This window comes from Notolepis coatsorum (assembly GCF_963971535.1).
Source record: "Notolepis coatsorum genome assembly, chromosome: 8".
In the NCBI taxonomy this organism is placed as follows: domain Eukaryota; kingdom Metazoa; phylum Chordata; class Actinopteri; order Aulopiformes; family Paralepididae; genus Notolepis; species Notolepis coatsorum.
In genome coordinates, this window is record NC_140172.1 from 94,294,235 (window position 1) to 94,316,389 (window position 22,155).

The 22,155-nt window shown below is 41.5% G+C and overlaps 1 protein-coding gene across 1 annotated transcript in view; it reads left to right on the plus strand.

Moving 5' to 3' along the window:
* The window catches only part of LOC311233722 (uncharacterized protein), a 37,643-nt gene that overhangs the window by 12,130 nt on the left and 3,358 nt on the right, over positions 1-22,155 (plus strand). The window contains exons 3-10 of the mRNA XM_084320717.1: positions 11,621-11,728; positions 14,594-14,630; positions 15,070-16,895; positions 17,470-17,500; positions 17,717-19,494; positions 19,613-19,661; positions 19,867-21,665; positions 21,851-21,887. Coding sequence (XP_084176843.1) covers positions 11,621-11,728; positions 14,594-14,630; positions 15,070-16,895; positions 17,470-17,500; positions 17,717-19,494; positions 19,613-19,661; positions 19,867-21,665; positions 21,851-21,887 — 5,665 coding nt within the window. The remainder of the gene's footprint in view (positions 1-11,620; positions 11,729-14,593; positions 14,631-15,069; positions 16,896-17,469; positions 17,501-17,716; positions 19,495-19,612; positions 19,662-19,866; positions 21,666-21,850; positions 21,888-22,155) is intronic.

Consider the following 22,155-nt stretch of genomic DNA (forward strand, 5'->3'; position numbering starts at 1 on the left):
TTGCTTGCAGTCAACATGTACGAAACAGATTGTTTTTTCATCTGTACATTTCCGTTTTATACCGTTTTGGAGATTTCTAGTAATTCCAGAGAAATCCGCGATAATTGCCCTTTAGTGGAATACACAAAACACATTGTCATTTTCCGGCTGATTTATGAATCGTTTTCAAATAAACGCTAGATCATCAAGAGTATGTGTCCTTATGCACGATACAAAAGCGGGCTGAAAAATCGCTTATTCATGACTTGCTCAGCGCTAACGTCGCACACACGCGCACGCTCCGATGGCGGTGATAGGAACATCTGATTAACCCAAGATTCGTAACATAAATTCCTTACCTCACATCAGATGTTCTGCAAAAAGATTAATCCAATTCCTGATCGCCATTCCAAATATCGATCGCGTTTATTGATCCAACGTTATAGTCCAAAACACATAATCGAGTGTCCTCAGTCAATGTGGTAACACGATACTGCTTGCCCAAGAAGGGAAACCCGGACCGGAGTTATTTTTTCGATGCACATTCCCAGCCAATCCAATCCAATGATGTGCAATACCATCCGGGAGACGATAGGCGGCGGTATTTGCCCTTTTGCGAGCTCAGACCCATTCCCAATGATAACATCCGGTTGGATGGATAAAAATGAATGGATATCGCTAATAAAAGAAATAACGATTAAAACCCGACTATACTCGTGATTGGCACGGAACGGTTGGCTAGTTAATCCGACTATCCTCGTGGTTGGCACGGAATGGGTTAATGTTTTTGGGGGGTAAACCCCGCATATATCGGTATCGGTTAGGGCTGTCTTAAATACTTCGAAGCTTCGTTCGATGGGCATGGGATTCGAATATAAAAATAAATTTTTTTAGTTTTTTTTTAGTTTTTTTGTTGCTAAATCAACTCTGCCTCTCTTTGTTAATTACAACAAGCAATGCTGTTTGTTATTTAAGATGAGGTCGGACTCGGCACTGACAGATTTGTGTTCATTGTGCTGCTTTTATAAAGCCTCAAATGACGGCTTACAATATTTCATGAAAGCAAAGTGTTTCGTTTGTCTAAGATTTTAAAAGGTTTAAACTTTACAGCACTGACAAAGTTGAACAAAGTACTGTACAAGTCCCACAACATTAAAAAAGAAATGTATTTTTTATTAAAAGAAAATTTCTTTTTCCGAAGCTTCGAATTAAAATCGAATCTCAGCCCCGAAGCTTCGAATTCCAAAAAAATATTTGAAGGTCAGCCCTAGTATCGGTTGATATCGGTATCGGAAATTAAGAGTTGGACAATATCGGTATATCGGATATCGGTAAAAAAGCCAATATCGAACATCCCTAATAAAAACCTAACCTTTATACATTCTTGTATTATTTCCTTACCCCTCACAGTCTTTATCATAATTGTCTTAACTTTCCCACATGGGCTTGAACCATGACTGGTTATATCCTCTCTGAATTCCAAAACATGTTTTCTCAATTTCCTGTGAAATGGTACTAGTTGAGACGTATATTTTGGCATAGTGGTCCAGCTTGACACCTGCCATGGCCATGTGCAATATTAACCCAATGGAGCATTTGCCAGCTAGGTAATTCTCTGAGTACACCAGCATTCATTTAACATAACCTGAAGGATGATTTCTACTATGGCATCATTTATGGAGTTGGAGCCAAATTGCCTACTAAAAGTAAAAAAAAAAAACGTGTATAAGTTATACCAATCTAATTGAGGCCCACACATAAATTATGCCATTTAGTCTGGTCAGTTTGGGGCAAATATGGGGTCAAGGCTGCAAATCATGATTAACATTTGAGCCAATGTTTTTCTGTTCATTTAGGGTCCAATAAAGAAAAAAATGCAAGGAGCACAAAAAATTAGGTAGGCGAAGTCTCTGAAACGGCCACGCCCACTTTTTAGACCTGAAATTTTGTATCTCGGCTCCTGGAGGTCGCACATTTATATTAGTGTTATGAACAAACATATGCCCTAAAACCTAAACTTTTTGAGATATTCATGAATTTTTTTTTAAATCTCTGAATTGATCAGCGCCCAAGCCACTTCAGCCAAATCTGCTAGTGATGCACGATATATCGGCCGCCGATATAATATCGGCCGATATGGCCGTTTTTTTTACACATCGGTATCGGTCCGATATCAAGATAGGGCCGATATTAACACTTTGATTGCCGGAAAACGCTTTTTCACGTCATTCAGAGCCACGCTAAAGGTGCCGAGGACGCCGTAACTCGTCTTTGATATCAATATTTCAAAAATCTGTGATCGAAATCATATTTTCTTTCCGGAGCCCTGAGATGTGCTGGTGGGCTCCCACCAACTGTCTTAACGGTTCGAGAGCGCCATCTGGTGGCCGATCAGCAGATCGGCCAAGAGGGAGGGGCGCCCCAAACAGGAAGTGCTCATCCATATGAGCTCCGGGCACTCGCGTCCGGTAGCCGGACTCCATCTCAACACACTGGATGATCAATCGCTCGCCCTAACTCAATAAACAACGTTATTTGGACGTATATAGTATTATACAAGCTGGAAATGGTTTATCAGGATAAACATCCCATAATCGAAAACGGTCTACACCACGCTGATTGTCCAACGGCGCGAGGAATATACGGTGAGATTCAGCGTTATTTTTGAACGTGTTCCATATAAACTGTTACCCACACTAGATGAATGATATAACGCTGCCCACGGAATTATAAACGATCCCCCGCCCATCCGGTCATCATCAGATCATACGTAGATCATTCTAGAAGTACGTCCAATTGAAATTTTTTATATCGCCCCGATTGCCATCAAACTGTATTTCATCATCAATATAATGCATTTGGGGCTATAGATCACGTTCTGGAGAAAGCTGCAGAAAGAGATGAAAACATACTTATACATTAGACCATACTTTACTATGAATATGTGAATGAAAAAGTTTAACGTTGCTACACAATGAACAATACATATAGGACTTTGAATGGGCCCTAATAATGGCAATGTAGCAATAGAATTTAAAAAGTTATAGCCCTGCAAAGAAGGGGAATTTCTCCATAGACAAATAGAGCCGGCAACCTATGGTATATAATGAATTTAGCCTTAGGCAATCAAAGTGTTAAAAAAAATGAATAAATATATTTTTTTTTTTTTTTTTTTTTTTTATATACATGTTTTGGCCTTAAATAGTTTCAAAATATCAGTAATTTCTGAAAATAAGTTACAAAAGTAAAAAAAAGTATGCGTTTTGGAAAATAGCTCTTTATTTGATTATCATAAAAAAGTGTTTTCTATACAGAGATATCGACATCGGTAAATATCGGTATCGGCCAGAACAGCAATATTAACACTTTGGCTGCCAGGAGTCGTGTTAAAGCGTCATTCCCGGCCATGCTCAAGTTGCCGGAGGACGCTTTACAGCGTCCTTATATCAATATTTCAAAAATCTGCGATCGGATTCATATGTCCCCTCCGCTGGCCTGAGATCCACCAGGAGGACCCACTGAGCTCTCTGGCGGTTCAGGAGCGCCATCTGGTGGCCGATCGGCGCAATCGCTTAACAGGAAGTGGCATAGAGGTTAACTTGTGCTGGATGGCCGTATTACTTCCGGGCACTCGCTATAGGTCCCGGCATTCTAGCTCGTCAGAATACACAGCGATCGATTGCCAATAACTCGATAAACAACATGATTTGGACGTATATACCATTATACAAGCTGGAGATGGACCGGGTAAATCTACATCCCATAATGATAAAATTTCTACTCTACGATGATCGCCCAACGGCGCGCGGAGACTGGGGTGAGTTTTAGCGTGTAACGTTACCGTCTTCGATACTAACTGCTATTATCAACATTTGACCCACATTAGATGATTGGTATAACGCTGCCCACGGAATTATAAACGCCCCCTAGCCCATCCGGTCAACATCAGATGATGTGTAGTAACTTCTAGAAGTACGTCTAGTTGGAATTTTTTATATCGCGCTGATTGCCATAAAACTGTATTGCATCATCAATATAATGCATTTGGGGCTATAGATCACGTTCTGGAGAAAGCTGCAGAAAGAGATGAAAACATACTTATACATTAGACCATACTTTACTATGAATATGTGAATGAAAAAGTTTAACGTTGCTACACAATGAACAATACATATAGGACTTTGAATGGGCCCTAATAATGGCAATGTAGCAATAGAATTTAAAAAGTTATAGCCATGCAAAGAAGGGGTACTTCTCCATAGACAAATAGAGCCGGCAACCTATGGTATATCATGAATTTAACCCATGGCAACCAAAGTGTTAATATCGGTTATCGGTATCTGCCACAATTTTCACATCTGTGCATCACTAAAATCTGCTCATGAAGGCCATGCAGTTAGTTTGGGCCAAAGTTCTAAATCTACTCATGGGGCATACTAGTGTTTAGGTTGAAGCTTTGTTATAAGATGAGGACCCCAACAACCACTAGGGATGGGAATTGATAGGATTTTATCGATACGATTCCATTATCGATTCTGCTTATCGATTCGATTCTTTATCGATTCCCTTATCGATACCTGATCAATTTATAATTTAAATAAATAAATTGGAAATGCAACAGAACTACATTTAGTCATTTAGCTGACGCTTTTATCCAAAGCGACTTACAAGTTCTGTACGACAAGCCATCAGGAAGGGCACAACTCTATCAGCTGAGCAACAATGTTCATCAAAGTGTTGAGTGCTACAGTGTAGGTTAGTTTATTAGGACAAGTGCATGACAGTACGGTTAGTTAGGGTTAGATATATTTTTTTTTTATTCAGATAATGGTTGAAGAAGTGCGTCTTTAGTCGACGGCGAAAGATTGGACGTGATTCGGCTGTCCTAACTGGGGTGGGTAGTTCATTCCACCATTGTGGGGCAAGGACTGAGAATAGGCGGCTTCTCTTTGATGACCCTCCCGGAGCTCGGATAGGAGTAGGTCTGAGGCGGCCAGAAGATGCAGAGCGTCGGGGTCTAAGCTGGTTAGAATAACAACATGCAACTTGACATTTCTGATTGTCATTTATTGTTGAGCCCCCATGTCAGAAAAATACAAACACTGTAAAAAATAAAACATTAACTATAGCCTACACTTAAATAAAATAATGTATTTGAGATTCTCTTAAAATGTATTTATTTTTTTATTCTTAAACGAATTTAATCTATTGAATAACAGGTTGTTATTCCTCTGACTTCTGTCTCTCACTCACACACTCTCTCTCACACACACACACACACACACACACACACACACACACACACACACACACACACACACACACACACACACACACACACACACACACACACACACACACACACACACACACACACACACACACACACACACACACACACACACACACACACACACACACACACACACAGAGAGAGAGAGCTCCCTCCCCGGGCCCCTGTCCTTTAAAGTATTGGCTTGTGTTGCTACACGGACACATTTGTATGTTGCACCATGGTACTTCCTGTCTGACGGACTCAGAGTAGACTAGTAGAGACTTAGTAAACAAACAATCCGGCTCTTATTATATGTGAACTAAAGAGTACAAGGTTTACACAACAGTCCCCACCCGCTGTTTTATTGTATTTGTACCTGTACTATCCGCTGTCAGCTGTTTATCTCTCTTTGTGAGCTTGATTAAATAGCGTTAGCTCACGTTAGCTAGCGATAGCTCCGCGGCTAATTTTAGCTCACCCTAAACTAAATCAATGACTGTTCTAAAGCATTCAAGTAGTTTTCACTGCACATAGAAGTAGCCAAACAGCGGGAGCATTTCGGGAGCATAATACCAAAACCCAGGCAATTTCGAGCCCTTAAGGAATCAAATGGAGTCTGCCATGGCTACATGCTAACGTAACGTAACTGTAGGCAGCGATAAGGGAATCGAAAGTCACAGGAGCCACACGGTTCCAGGCATCGGCCAATTAGGAACCGGTTCCCAATGGGAACCGGTTTTCGATTCCCATCCCTAACAACCACCCAAGAAACAAAGCAAACCACTTGAAGTCCAAAAAAACTTTTTTTGTATCCACTTTTTCTCTTTTTCAATTTTTCTCCCATCCCAATTCCACTGTGCCAATTCTTCCCTCCCCTGTCTTGAACATTGCTCGCATATGCCCCCCACTGGCCGGTTGTAGGGAGGATAGAAGCCTTGCATCACGTGTCCCCTCCGATACACGAGGAGGCAGCCTGTCACATCTTTTCACCTGCCAGCGTGGACTCTCATTGGCGAGGTGTAACGTGTGGGAGGCTCACACTACCCCCGCCATTTCCTGTCTCTGCTGTGCAGGCGTCCCCAACCGACCTGTAGGAGTCGCTGTCCACAACGTCCAGATTACCACCCATCGCCTCCACCTGCTAACTCTGCCAATTGAGTTAGTATGACGGCTGGCCCAAGCCGGAGGCAACGCAGACAGCCGGAGTCGAACCCGGTGTCTCTTGCGTTGGTGACTAGCGCAATATCCGCTGCGCCACCCAGCCGCCCCCAAAAAAACGTTATTTGAACACATCACACATCCCATCACACAGGATTCAAACACTTGCTGAGGCACTTGCAATAAATGAGACATTTCATCCCCCTGCCAGCACAAGAACATGAGGTGCATTTATTAGATCTGCAGCTACACACCCTTGTTACCTGAGACAATGTGTCTCCTGCGGAAACTGTGCTCCACTTGACGAAGAGTTTCTCCCCATCGGTAGTCTATCCCCATTCAATAACCGGGGGACAAGGGAGTTGTAGAAGGCTGTTCCCCCACAGCCATCCTGCCTGGACTGTATCTCTCAACAGATGCTGTAGAAGTGCATCCTGGCTTGGGGGCAGGTCTCGCAGCTCATCTTTAACTGACTGCTTGAACAGCTGGAATCTGAGTCCATCTATACTTGCACAGTCGTACAGTCCAGCCTTGTTGTACCAGCTCATTACCCAGGGTTCAATAACTTACATGCTGTTCTTAACAGTCTCGATACTAGGGCAGCAACTTAGTCCTCTCAATGCAGCAGTGAGCTCTGTCAACTTAATGTGGTTCATCCAGGCTTTGAATTGAGCATTCTTTGAGTGGCCAAAGAAGGCGCTCACAGAATCACAGCCACTGAAATAATGGAACACAGGCATGGCATCAGCCACATCTCCACCAAGCTTCTTGTGTGCTTCTGTGATTGAGTAGAACTGGCATTTGTCCCGAACAGCAAAGTCGATGAAGTTGCAAATCACAACATACTGACAGGAACTTTGTAGTGAACCCTAGTAGGATGGCAACTACATCGGAGTCGACTGTTCTAACCGTAACTGACTTGATTCACTTGTTTAGCATGTCCATCTCATGGCAAATGATGCGGTTGTTAGCCTCCTCAAGCATCTCTATGTGGTCATAAAGCTGGATCTCAACATTTTCGCCAACGTTTGCAAGGATTTTCCTGCCGTAGGTGATGCTGAACTCCTTGCTCCAGTTCCATGCATGTTCCTTAGCAATCCTGGCAAACATTAAATTCAGGGCTACCTTGTTGTCTTGATTAGACAGAAAACCTTCAAAGAATTGCTTAGATTCCGGCAGTGTCATTCTCGCTGAAGGCCACCTGCTGACCCCCGATTATTCCTAGTCGCAGTCTTAATGTTCATAGTTCATAGGTAGAGGTCAGCCACAATGTCAATACGATTTGCTCCCTTCTCATGACCAATCTTGGCAACGCTGTTCAACACCTTGATGACAAAGTCCTGGAATGTCATGCCTTTGGTGAGAGACTTAACCAGGATTCGTACTTGCACAGATAGATCTATCACAAGTCCCTCTGAGGCTGTAGATTGAACTTGTACTCTGATGTCCTTCAGGATTTGAGACTTTTGGCTGTGATAAATGTCTCTATCCTTTCTTGACAGGGCTTCTGGTAAACCTGTGATTGAAATGAATAGTTTTACCAAAACTAAATTAGCACTGTCAAATCAATTCACTTATAAAATGAATAATTGAACGTCACTGTATCGAGAATCTGGTAAGACAAAAGTTGCCTGCGTCTAAAACATTGAATAACTTTGAAATTATATCAACTAGATTTACCTGTGAATTCACCACCAAAGAGCCTCCTTGTCTCTTCTTCTCTTGATCTGTAAGCCTCCTTCAGCTTTGCAAAGGTTCCTTTAGGTGGCTTTATTGCAGGGCTAGCAAGCTGGACTTTTGCACCTGAACATGGGAGTTTCAGGGCATTTCGGGAGATTTTCGCACTAACATCCTTCTGATCATATACAAATCGCTCCTGCACAAACTGGTCATGCTGTGTTTTGCCAACTGTAAAAACAAGGCTGGCATCTTTAGTTACCACATCTGGGAAGGGAATGGATGAGTTCAACCTCATGAACTGAGCTTGGTTGAAGGGGTTGGTAAAGATCCCATGATACACCTTGAGAGTGTGGCTTGAAAACGTTTCCTTGAAGGAGTCCAGCATTTCTTTGTGTCCGTGTGCTAGATCTTGACCTTCAACCTCAGCTAGGTATCACTGGATTTCGGGTAGGGCAAGTTCGAGTTTCCTGAAGAATTCCTGATCTTCCCGATTGATATCGACGTAGCCAGTGTCAGACTTGATGACCTTTATATTATGCTCCTGCTTTTGATCACATGCAATCTTCGAAAATCGGTTACCTCTGGTGTTTACTGCGAAAGAGCCTGATAGAAATTCCTTGAACAACTCTGGGTGTCTCCATTTTTGTCCATCTTTGAGATCCTGAAGAAACACTGATGTCCATCTGGCATAGTGTGTATGATCAAGTGCAAAGTAAAGAGGAATGAGCTGCTCAAGTGCACTGACCATCATGATGAAGTTGGCCTCCCGAAAGTATCTGATGAAGATAAGATCCTTCTTGATTTTGCTTCAAGGACATCGGTCCAGTAGTGAAACATGGGGCTGTTTTCATTGGCCACCCAATTGCTCCAAATCAAACTGTTGTCCTCTAGATGTTTTGCCTGGAATGCCTCGTCTCTCTTATTGGCCAGGACCACAGCCAGGATTTGAATGCAGTATCTAGCCTTCTTTATGGAATTCACATCACATACAGCAGTTGTCAGATCACTGATGTTCAGATTAGCTGAGGTTAAGATGGTATCCAGGCCAGTTCCTTTTATCAACTGGCCAACACAGACCAGAGAAACCTTCTCAAGGTGCAGGCCACCCATGAAAGCAAAGTATGAATGAGAAAACTCTTCTCCCATGATACGCGATACACCCAGAGCGGTTTCAAATTTCGGCCGTAGCCAAAACGGGCGTGGCGGAATGGCAGCGGTTTTTCACAAATATCTGAAAAAGTAAAGGGTTTAGGGCATATGTTTGTTCATAACACTAATATAAATGTGGTGTTTCCGCAACGTTTGAGCCCAAAATCAACTCTCTGCGACCTTCAGGAGCCGAGATACAAAATTCCAGGTCTAAAAAGTGGGCGTGGCCGTTTCAGGGACTTCGCCTAGCAAATTTGTTGGGCTCCTTGCATTTTTTTTAACAGAAAAACATTGGCTCAAATGTTAATCATTTTTTGCAGCCATTATGCCTAAACTGACCAGACTAATTGTGGAAACAGCCTTCAGGTTATGGCAAGTGAATGTTGATCCTCTAAATGTACTCTAATAATGATGTAACTAGTAACCCTGTAAAGGTGAAACGGTGGCGGTGTTATTCAAAACATTTTAAAAGGCAGTATCTAACGCAGACCTGGGCATTGTACTTTTTTCTTTTCATGTCAACGTTCACACGCACAATATACGCTTAGGAGACATGCTCAGAAGATGTTGGTTCTCTTTGGATCCACCTACATATGTGAACAGACATTCTCATTCTCGTTTACCAAGTCCAGGTACAGATCCTCTCTCACTGATGAACATCTGGCAGCTGTGCTTCGCATATCCACCTCAGACATGCAACCTGACTTTGATGGACTTGTTAAAGCTCAACAGAGACTGGATTTCTCACACTGAATGAAACAAAAAAGAACCGAAAAACACTCAAATGTGGAAATATAACAAGTGAAATGGGACACTTGATATTTTTTTTTCTTAAATGTTTAATATAGGCATGTAAAGTAAAAAAGGCTACAAAACTGGGACACTTTTCTTTACACAGTTCAGTGACATGTCTTGTTTATTTTTGCTATAAGATGATGTGATGTCTTTAGAAAATCCTTGTTTCAATAGTATATGAAACTCAAAATGCCCTTTGTTATTAATGTTTCACATTTTGTTTATCATTTTGGAAATAAATTCTATTTGAATAAATTATATTTTTGAAAGCTAACCTCACCTTTTAATTGCCAAATAATAACATACACTCTTACCAGGGGTCAAAACAATGCCATTTACTGCTTTTTATATAGAAATAAAATGTATATTATGCATAATTGAGTTTGGAATTTCGGCCCGGCCCCCCAACATATTTTCAGTTGCTCATTCGGCCCCCCGGGAAAAATAATTGCCCACCCCTGATCTAACGAGTTGCATATTGAATCAACACAAACTATCTGTGCTTTTAGAGTGCGTTTCTTGGACCATTGATATCTGACATATTGGACTTTCTACCATGTTTTTGTGTCATATCATCAGCTCTTTGGAGTGTCTAATCTAGTGATCACTAGGGCTGACCTCGATTAGTTGACTAATATATTGAAAGGAGCCGTAGTCGACTGCCAACCTCTTAGTCTAATGCAAAAAAAGAGAACAAATTTAATATTTTTGTATCATTCTTTCCAAAAGCAAAGAGGCCTAGAAGCGTGGCTAACGCTAATGGCACACATACCAGCGAGGCTAACTGCCTAAGAAAATGGGCACAGAGGCACTGAAAGAGGATTTCACCCATCTAATGAACACACTAGACAAATATCAAAGATGTATCTATCAGTGGATCAATTGCATGCTTTTTTCGAAGAGGACAAGAAGCCTTCAGTCGACTCCTTCAGACATTAAGCACCCCCCACAGCCCAAATAGAATGATAAAAAAAAGTATATATATTTATAATTAAAATAAATATACGTATATTAGGGCTGTCCCCGACTAAGGATTTGGATAGTCGACTTTGATTGGCCGAAATTAGCCGATAGTCGACTGAAGGAGTCGACGGAAGGCTTCTTGTCCTCTGCAAAAGCATGCAATTGGTCCACTGATGGATACATCTTGATATTTGTCTATAGTGTGTTCATTAGATGGGTGAAATTCTCTTTCTGTGCCTGTTTTCTTAGGTAGTTAGCCTCTGGTATGGGTGCCATTAGCGTTAGCCACGCTTCTAGGCTTCTTTTCTTTTGGAAAGAATGATAAAAAAAAATTTTATTAAAAGAAAAAATGCATTTCACTAAGAGGTTGGCAGTCGACTACGGCTCCTTTCAATCGATTATTCGACTAATAGGGGTCAGCCCTAACGTGTATATATATATTGCATTCGGGGGGGTAGTTATCGACAAATTGGCCAATCAAAGTCGAATATACAAATCCTTAGTCGGGGACAGGCCTAGTGATCACCAATTTAATGACTGGCAGCCCATCAATTTCCTAGTACAAGTCTCCAAATACTAGGCGATTCATGTTGATAAGCTCTTATCATTTCTGTTTTTCAGAGCAATTCCAGTTGTGGCTTGGAGGAAGATGCAGTTCCAACAATATTTGATTTCACTGCATCGTCAAATGATCCTTCAACCTGCAGCAGAAAACGAGCCAGAGATCCTGTAAGTGTTAATTTACATACCGTACATAATGGGGGTATGCAGCGATGTCATCATCATTATCTATATGTTAAAATGTAAAATGATCTGTATTCGTATAGAGAACTGGAAGGAATGTATCCTTTATTTTTTTTTATAAACATAGATTAAGGGAAGTCGTGTTAAATCCAGCAAATGTATTAATTGGAAATGCAATTTCCTTCAAAGCATCAAATTGATTTAATATTTGGCATATTATTTTATACTGTACTTGTCATCTGTACTTGTGCTCTCTTTATTTTTATTTTTAACTAAACTTAAGTTTTATAAAGTTTTATATCTATAAATATATCTATATATTCCTGGAATTGGCTGCTCTTCACGTAACGTAGGAGAGGCTGGGAGCACACTGTTTCGTGTTGGTTCTGAAATAGGTCTCCAAAGGTGTGCACATGCACACAATAAATATAATTAATTTCACATAACTTGTGATGATGAGTTAGGACGAGCATAAGACAAGATTTCTCTAGGCTTTTCAAAATGTAGGAGAGACCTTGCTCGCCATGGAGCAGCTGAGATACAAGAGAAAACTCCAGCCTTTTTCTTTCTTTATCTCTTTTGACACACAACTTTCAAAATATTATTACTAATATTTAGGGCTGTCAGTTTATTGCGTTAATTAGATTAATTAATTACATTAATTAATAACGCAAAATATCGCGTTATGAAAATTAACTCAAAATTAATTACAAAAAAAAATAAAAAATTAATAATTTATTTTTTGTATCATTCATTCCATAAGAATGTAGAATACACATTTACAGACTTTTTTTTAATATGGTCCATTTGCATGTTCTTGGTATCTGATTCTAGGGACATCTATGAATCTCAGGGAATGTATTCCCAGTGTCAGAAATACTGTGGGCTAGATCCACAAAGAATGCATTGCACGGTGCAAGTTGCACCCTTACTTACAATTCATTATGAATTGAAAATGGGGGACCCTGATGTAAACAAGACGAAAGTCTTTCTCTGGTCTGCATCCCCTTAACAATTGTGTGTATTGAGCTGTACTGTATCTGTTAATAACATTTTCATTCAATCAATCAATCTGCGCGGTGATTGATTGAATGAAAAATTTATTTTGAGTAAATTTTAATGAACCAAATGAGAATATCAATAAAATTTTTTTATTTATCTTTGACTGTGAATAACACCATGCTCAAATTGACCAGACCTGAAAAATCTAAGCAAATTAATAGATGGAAGATGATTAAACAGAAGGTTTTGTAGATGCAATACTGAATTCTGCCATCTGGACACATGCAACTTGAAATATGATTATAGAATATAAAATATCAGGCATAAAATGGTTATGCGATTAAAATGCGATTAATTAGATTAATTAATTACAAATCCTGTAATTAATTAGATAAAATTTTTTAATAGCCTGACAGCACTACTAATATTGCTGTGGGTCCAAACGAAGTGACAGGCCAGTCCTACAGGTAGTGTTTGATACTAGGGATGCCCCGGCCCCCGATCGATCGGCCAGCGATCGGTATCGGCCGATAATCAGTATAAATATGAGATCGGGGAATTCCGATGATGCTTGCTACTTGCCGATCGCGAAAACCGATCGATGACACGTGTGAAAAACATAACAGAAAGACAACTCTCAGCGGAGTTGTAATGAGAGAGCGAGTGTGAGAGAGAGAGTGTGAGTGAGTGAGTGAGTTAGCGTGTGTGCGAGCGAGCGTGAGAGTAAGTTTTACTTACTGTGTAGTCGACTCGAGGCGACGGAGCCCCGCTAACCCATATACGCTACAGTGCCCCAGGTAGTTGAGACAACCAAGCTTGCCGTGCGTGAAGAACCGCCCTATGCCTCTGATTCGCAAACCCACAGGGTGCCGGTGGGGGAATGTGATTGGGCCAAAGCAGAGTCACACACACAGACAGTGGCTCCAGTCACATGCATTGCAGACAGACGCTGCTTGCAGAGAGAGTGGAGAATTTCAACTCGTTGTGTGTTTGCAGCTTGGTGCTGACGATACATATGCAAATGGTTCAAATGCATTGAATTCAAACGGCACATAGTCTTTTTTATTATGTATAGGTTACTAATAATTAAATTATTTAATTAATAAATATTAATTAACCCAAATCCCAGTTTTTACAATATAACAAAACCAAAAACGATCTGTATCGGCTGATATGGCTCATAGACGATCGGTATCGGTCTAAATATAAATACCTAGTCAAAGCGCTGTGTCAATGGGGCTCATAACATTATTCCCAAATAATAATGTCTGTGTAATAATAGAATAATAATATAAAATAAGTATCTGTGTCCATCCCTTTATTCATGCTTTCTCTAATTCATATTCGGATTCGGGCTCATCCCTAGTACATAATGATCTTTTTTCTATTACTTTGGATATTCAAAATTGATTTTGATCCACTTGGAATTAGCCAGGATCACTCTGAAACTATACTTATATTCACCACGGTATAACACACGAATGTATACATGAAAAAATCTATTCTTTTTCACATTGAACAATGGATAGTTGATGTCAAATGAGCCATAGTTATTGTATCCATAGCTATAATATAGAATATAGATATAGCCATGCAAACACCGCCACGCATCCCCATCTCTTAGAGCGGTGGCACAGTAGGAACAAAGATGGTCTAGACCCATGGCGCTGATTGAGTTAATGAACCATTCAACATATCATTGATATTGGTGATCAGGACATGAAAATACATAAAGACTGACTTTTATACTATCCGGAATGTTGCCATACAAACATTCTCAATGACCGCAAAGTCCTGAATACTTGAAAACATTTAGCTTACAGTTGTCTATGTTTTTCATTTACTTAGATGGAAGAGGAACCTCTATCTTCAAAGAAAACTAAAGGTGAGCTAATTCATTATATTATTATTCATTGTTCTTTTTATACAAATATATTTTTATTTCTCTTATTTAGCACCAAAACATAACCAATGATGAATGATGCATTACTTAAAGCGACAATGTGTGTTCCTGGCATCGGCTGGCTGCAAGCGGTACAATCCTCTTTGTTCTGTTGCCTTCTCACCAGACCATTTGAGGCTACAGCAGCTCTGGTTAGTATAGTTTTGAAGCACTGGTGGTCTCAATTTGCTTTGTTCAGAACTTGATTTAATGAATAGGAAAAAAATGCACATTGTCGCTTTAACATGCATGTCTTGAGAACATTCTCTCAATGCCTCTGTGTGTATATACTAGCCTGTTTTAAAAATATATAAATGACCTTTGGTGTGAATATTGACACTTGGTCACACTTATTCTTTTTTTTACCACCCTATTTTATCAGATGACGCAACAACTCCTGCGTTGAAGACTGAGGCTATTTCTATAGAAATATCTGGAGAAAACAGTGAAACATACGAATCCCATCAAGATGACCTGAAGATGGGCGATCCATCCAGCTCTAAAGCAAAAGACATCCTTAAAGTCTATTTCAAGGAAACCCTTGCGCTCACCGGATTCAGCATTAATGGAGCAGACATCAACATGGATGAACCAATGGCAGGCCAGAGAGGTCAGCAGTCTCTCAATCCCATCTGTGCAGAGAAGATCGATCAGAAAGAAGTCCTCCAGTCCAGTGAACATCTCATGCGGGAGGAGATACAGAACAGTCTGCGGTTGGCAAGGTTCTTCTCCATTCTGTTTCAAGATGTGACAAACATAGAAGGGAAGGAGCAGATCCCAGTTTTCATTAGGTCAGTCACAGTGGATGGGTTCCCTCAAAAGCATCTCATTGGTTTCTTGCCCTGCGACACGGATGCAGAGAATATGTTTTATGTGCTTCTCGCAGATTTGCGAAATAAGTGGGGTTTGAGGATGGAGCATTGTCGAGGACTCACCTATCTGGCTACAGGCAATATGTGCCAGAAAATGCGAGATCTTACCAACAGGATTCTTCAGGAGTTTCCACAGGTAGTGCTAGCACCCAGTGACCCATATGCCTTCAACATATGGATTATCCGCTGCATGCCTGTTCCCGCCATTCAAAAGGTTGCAGACACTGTCGAAGAGGTGGCAGCACTACTCAGGAGAACGCCAGAGCTTTGCAAAAGGTTGGATGAGAAGGTCCACATGGCATATAAACACATCAAAGGAGAAGTGCATCGGATCAAGGAGGCTTACCAAGGTAACTGGGAGTATGGTACTGATGCCTTTCAGACGATGCTCTACATCCTTGAGCCATTCCTGAACTGCATCAATGAGATGATCTCAAAGGTAGACGAAGAGACTGCCGAACAGATGGCCAGGCTCAAGCCAGTTCTGAAGAATTTCAATCTCATCATCACCCTTGTTGTTCTGAAGAACACGCTCTGTTGTGTGAGCATACTCAACTCAAGTCTCAGAGGAGTAATCAGCATCAGCAGCACCTTGCAGTACACAATTTCCAATGCCTTAAAGCTGGTAAACAAATACCAGCAGGAGATTGCGATATTCCACCGGAAATGGTTTTCAGATGCAGTGAGCCGAGCAAAGAAGCTGGGAGTTGAGATCACCTCATCGCCAGAGACCTCACCATCAGAGACAGACCCAGAAGCTGTGACCGACACCCCGCTGGAGGACTTGTACAGGGAAACCCTGAGCAGATATATCTTACAGTATCTTGTTTCCGAGGTGAAGAGAGTGTTCAGCACGGAGATGGTACGGATTCTCAGATGGCTTTCGTTGGTGCCATCTTACATGGCCGACCACAACTTCAGTATCCGCAGGGATAAAGTGGCCGATGCAAACTTGAACAACCTCGCCAGGCCCGATACATTTTATGAAGAGCTCGGCTGTTGGGAGGTGAAGTGGAGGCATGCTAGCAAGCGCAGGATCCTGCCAACCACCGTGTTTGCAACCTTGAAGATTCCCGACATTGGGTTTTACCCAAATGTGCAGAGTCTGCTGAGGGTTTTGGGTACTGTTCCATGCGTGAACGCAGAGGCAGATGTTTATGGGCAGTACAACATGGTGCTGGACCGATGCCAGGCCTACCTTAGAGCCACGGCAGAAGATCAGAGACAATGTAGCATGGCATATGTCTTTGTGAACCAAGATGTGCACTTCAACGTCGAACAAATGGTCGACTTCTATGTGCAGAAGCATCCTGACATATTGCAGTTGCTGCAAAAGGTAAGTAGATTTGAAATCGCTCGTCTCGGTGTACATATACTTTTTTTTTTCTTCTTTTTTAAACTTGTGAAACATCTCATAGACCCAGTATCTCACAATTAAGGTTATATTTTGCTACTGTTCAACCAACGTTACACTCAATACTTAGGCTACATATATTATGCGCAGTCATGAAGACATTGACGTATGCCTCTTAATGTCACTATGAATGAATGCTTCCTACCTTTTGTGTCATTGTTAATGTAATGAGGTTAAGTACAGGACAATATATACAAATTTGGTATAAAAATACATGGTAGGATTTTCTGTTTTTTTTATATTAGGAATGTTGAAGCTCAACCATGTACAATTATGTGAAATAATCTAGTGGTTGAGTCTACATGGTCCTCATGGCCAGCCTGACAGAATGAGAACTGTGTAGATCCAGCCACAAAATTGCATGCTTATTTCATGTTAATATATATTGTTGAGTCTACATGGTCCTCATTCCAAATTATTGAAACTCACAGTGCATCATTAAGTGATCAGGCAAGAATTTATTTATATCTTAAATTATATTTATTTTCATTGACAGGATGACGACAGGAATGAGAAGCATCCCCAAGGTGAGTTTTTCTTAATTAAATACTGTATTTTGTTGTATTTCAACATATATATTCAGTATTTTGGTTTGCTATTGTTCATACTGTAGACGTAAAATAGGCCCATATATTTGGCTATGATAGCCTTATATTTGTATTGTTATTATAAATTCTTATTGTTATTAACAAGCACACAGTAGTTATTAATTTGTCTAAATGTAACTCACTGCTTTATTTCAGTGCCAGCCCTGGAGAATGATGGAAACCATACCGAAAAGGAAAATGAAGAATCGCAAGGCATGATCATGGAAATGGAGGGTGAAAGGCTTGTGGAGATGAAATGTGCAGAGACGGACAAAGAAGCTCTCAAGTCTGCTTTGCAAACTGCGGTGATTGCTGCATATAGCAGCCGAAGCAGGCTGCCTGGTGAGGCTTCTACTGAACAAGATGGTGAAGTTGAATATGTGACCAAGTCCGAGATGAAAGAAGTTCTCACTGTGTGCGAAAATGCAGTCAGGGAAGGAATTCTCCTGGAAGTAGGCACTTCTTTCTTCTCTCTGTTCATCGATTGTGTTGTGAAGCTGGGCAACACAGACTATCTTCCCCTTTTTCTGAGGTTTGTGGATAGTTTTGATGTCATGCGGTTGGAGTTGATGGGATTCATCGAAGTGGATCTCGATTGCGATGCCATGCTACAGCGTCTGTTGGAAATAGTTACGGAAGAGTGGAAACTGGATTTTAACTACTGCAGAGGTCAAGCTTACCTAGGCTCAGGTGATGTCTCCTATAAGCTAAAAGCGTTTGCCTGCAAGATCCAGGAGAAGTTCCCTCTTGCTATCTGCACACACAGCTCCTGCTATTCCTTCAACACGTGGTGGTCAAAGTCCACCCCAGTGCCCGCCATCAAGAGAGCCCTGGATACCTTTGAGGAGGTTTTGATGTTTTTTGGCAGCAGTGCTGTTCTTGAGAAACAGTTAGATCATGTCATCGCCTATGGTCTTAGAGAAAGCTACGAGAAGGTCCAAGAGTTGCAAGGGAAGTTCTGTACCCTTTGGCAAGAGAAGCATGACTCATACGAGGTCTTTGTGCAGATGCTGGAGCAACTGGTTGAATGCCTGGAAAAAATCAAGAACAACCCACAAAGATGGAAAGCTCCTATGTCTGAACAAGCCAGGACACTTCTACACAAGATAATGGATTTTGATTTCATCATTGCCATGGTAATCTTGAAGAACACTTCCTCTTTCACCAAAGAGCTGAGCGCAGGGCTCCAGAAGGACCACTTCAGTGCTGCCTCCCAGCTTTGCCAAATCAGCGGCATTGTGTCCACTTTGAACAGAGTGAAGACAAATATGAAGGTGTTCCACCAGAATTGGTTTGATGAGGCCTGTGCCATAGCACAGAGCCTACGAGTGCAGATTCAAGTGCCTGAAAACTCCTCTCTGCAAAGAGATGGCATGATGAAACCGGTCGGTTTCTACAAAGACGGACTGAGCGTGCCTCTCTTGGATAACCTCATCCACGCTGTGAAGGACCATTTCTCCGAGGATCACAAAGAAGCTCTCAACTTCCTTTCCTTGGTCCCGTGCTCTGTGACGGTGAGTTACATGTTTGAGATCCTGAAGTCGAAGCCTCCTCTCTATAGCGCTGATCTTCCCGATGCAGACAACTTCTTCACGGAGCTGTGCTGCTGGAGAGTGAAGTGGAAGACCAAGATTGCGTCTGTAACCATCCCGGACACCATCTTTCAAACTCTGCGTCTGCCGCTCATGCAGTACTTTGGGAACATCAACACGCTGCTAAGGATCATGTCTGTGTTGCCCAGCACGGCACTTGAGGACTGTGGGGTGATAATGCGCCACAAGATGTTCCAATGGTACCTGAGGAACACCAGTCCCAAAGACAGGTCCCCATGCTTGGCCATGCTGCAAGTAGGGACCAACTTCAGCAGAGATCTGGACCGGATGGTGGCCAGATGTCTGAAGATCACTCCTCAAGCCTTGGAGGGCATCTGCTTGGTAAAAAATTATTATATATATATTTACATTTTATCTATGCATTCAACATCATAAATTTGTTATCAAATTGTTGTATGCATGGGTTTATTTAATTTCGGTCTCTGGTATGCATTTACAGGACAAAGAATCCAAAAGTCTCATAAAGACATCTGAAAACAACATGGAAGGTAAGGTTTATTATCCTTTTCATTAATGACTGAATGTATTAAAAATATATATATTTAAATAGCATATACCATAAATTATTCAAATTAAACAAACAATTATGAAGATTAAATGTAGTCATACATTTTTAGACTACTTTGATTTTTAGACATTTGTTTCTTGTAAGTACAATTTCCTCTAACATTACTTTTCTCCTGGCCTTTTCAGTTGTTCGTGAAAAAGAGGGCACAGAGGAGCCTCGGCTTCAGCAATCTGCTGACAAGAATGAGGATCAGGACATGAAAACAACAGATGAGAATGGGCACACGGGAGATAATCGACTAAATTTGGAGACTGTGTTCAGACTGGCTGCCCTCCTGGAGAAAAAGAATAGCACTCTCCCTGAACTCTCTAAAGATGATCAAGAGCTTTTCATCCAGGAGCTTGCTATGTGTCAATGGTTTGGATGTGATGGCAAATACACACCTAACATAGGCGAGGCTGAAATGGTCACGATGTTCATAAGAGGAATCAGAGGAATAATACTCCAGGAAATCCAGGAGTCTCCATTCTTTTCTCTTATTATAGATAAGCCTGTTGCAATTTCTCACAAGACCCACCTGCCAGTTTTTGTTAGATATGTGGGTGAATCTGCTCCAAAGGTGGAGCTGATTGGTTTCTTACCCTTCGACGAAACTTGCGATGTTGATGGACAAGCGAAGAGTCTCGCCAAAACTCTCACTGAAGACTGGGGCTTGCCAATGTCTCAGTGTCGTGGACAAGCATTCATGCCCTTGGGCGCAGGTTTCCAGAGCCTGAAGAAAATGTCGTTGGATTTCCTCTCTAACTATCCTCTGTCTATCGTTACACCTAGTGAGTCCTGTGGCCTTGCCTGCTGGCTAGCTGGAAGTGTGCCTTGTTCTTCAGTAGCAAAGATGCTTGCTATTGTGGAAGACTTGCTGCTGTTCTTTGACCAGTCTCCTGGACTTCAAGGACAGCTAGCACAGGCTGTTGATGGGCTGTTGAATACACCCAGGGAAGCCCTGGCGGAGATTCCAGAAACCTTTTACTCGAGGTGGGAAAAGAGGGAGGACTTCTTTGACAACCTTGTTGACACATTGGAGGGAATCCTCAGCTGCTTGGATTCAGTTAGTTCCAGTGCCACGGGTGCTGTGTCATTGCATGCGCAAGTTCTCTCCATGGCTGTAAGAAGCATGGACTTCATCGTCACCCTTGTGATCCTCAAGAATGCCTGTGCTCCCCTTCGCAACTGTAGCACCATCTTCCGTTGTGGCAACCCTTCTGACATTATCTTTGAAGTGGAAAAAATCCCTACAATCATGGACACGCTACACAAAATGCTGGAGAACATAAGCACTGTGCATTGCCCTTGGTTTCAGCAGGCCTTCGAACTAGCCACCAAGTTGGCTCCTGAACAAGTGTGTTTCCCCGAGGAAGCTAACGGCTACGATTCTCCAGAGATGTACTACAGAGAGACTGTGAGCATTCCTCTCTTGATGAGTCTCATTGACGAAATGAGGTACAGCTTCTCGGACGGCCACTTGAAAGCTCTGACTGTCCTGTCTTTGCTGCCCTCCTGTAATCCACAACCCATCCTCCCAGAGTCTACAGACAAGTTGTATAGTTTCTACCTGGCAGATCTTCCAGACCCCGACGCAGCTGAACAGGAAATCAATGACTGGGCCACTGTCTGGAGAGAGAAGTATCACGAAGTTGCTCCGCCGGCATCCATCTCTGAGTCGTTACTCCACCCTGAGTCGAAGAGCCACCCCACCGTGGCCATGCTGCTCAGATTGGTCGCTGTCCTACCTAGCATAGGTATAGAATGTGACCTGATGAAGACCACCTTGAATTCAATGAGGGATCTACTGAAGTACACCGTCTGTAAGGGAAGCAAAACCGATCGCGTGATGCTACTCACTCACCGTCCGACTCTGGGGAGACTGCAGGAGGTCATTGAGAAGTGCGTGGAGATTGATCCAGAGAGCAGTCAGTGTCTTTCTAAGGTAAGTTGGTTCACAACAGGGGATCTAGTAGTGAAAATGGCTTCATCAACTACTTTAATTCTTTAAACACCAAATATTATAACAGATATTTTACAGCTGTAATTTCAGTCAGTATTTTTAATAATGCAATCATAATCACAGTTGAAGGGTGTTTATTAAGTGTCGTCTTGTATCATTTTGTTTAGGTGATGGAAACATTTCGAGGACTGAAGCTGGATAATGGTACGTGAATTTGAAATACTACACTTTCTCACCATAATGTGATTATTATGAGATTAGTAACAAATTAATCCTTCAGACCAAAAGCTACATAACAAAATTTTAAGCATTTTGATGAGCCAAAAAAAATTGCATCTTAATAGTAAGAATGCACGCAATTCTCAAACCTACTGTCTTTAAGAAAATATTACGTATTAATTAACTTGTTTGGTTTTTCATCTGAGCAATTCAATTAACGATATGGTTACACAAAAAAAGGAACTTGAGAGTA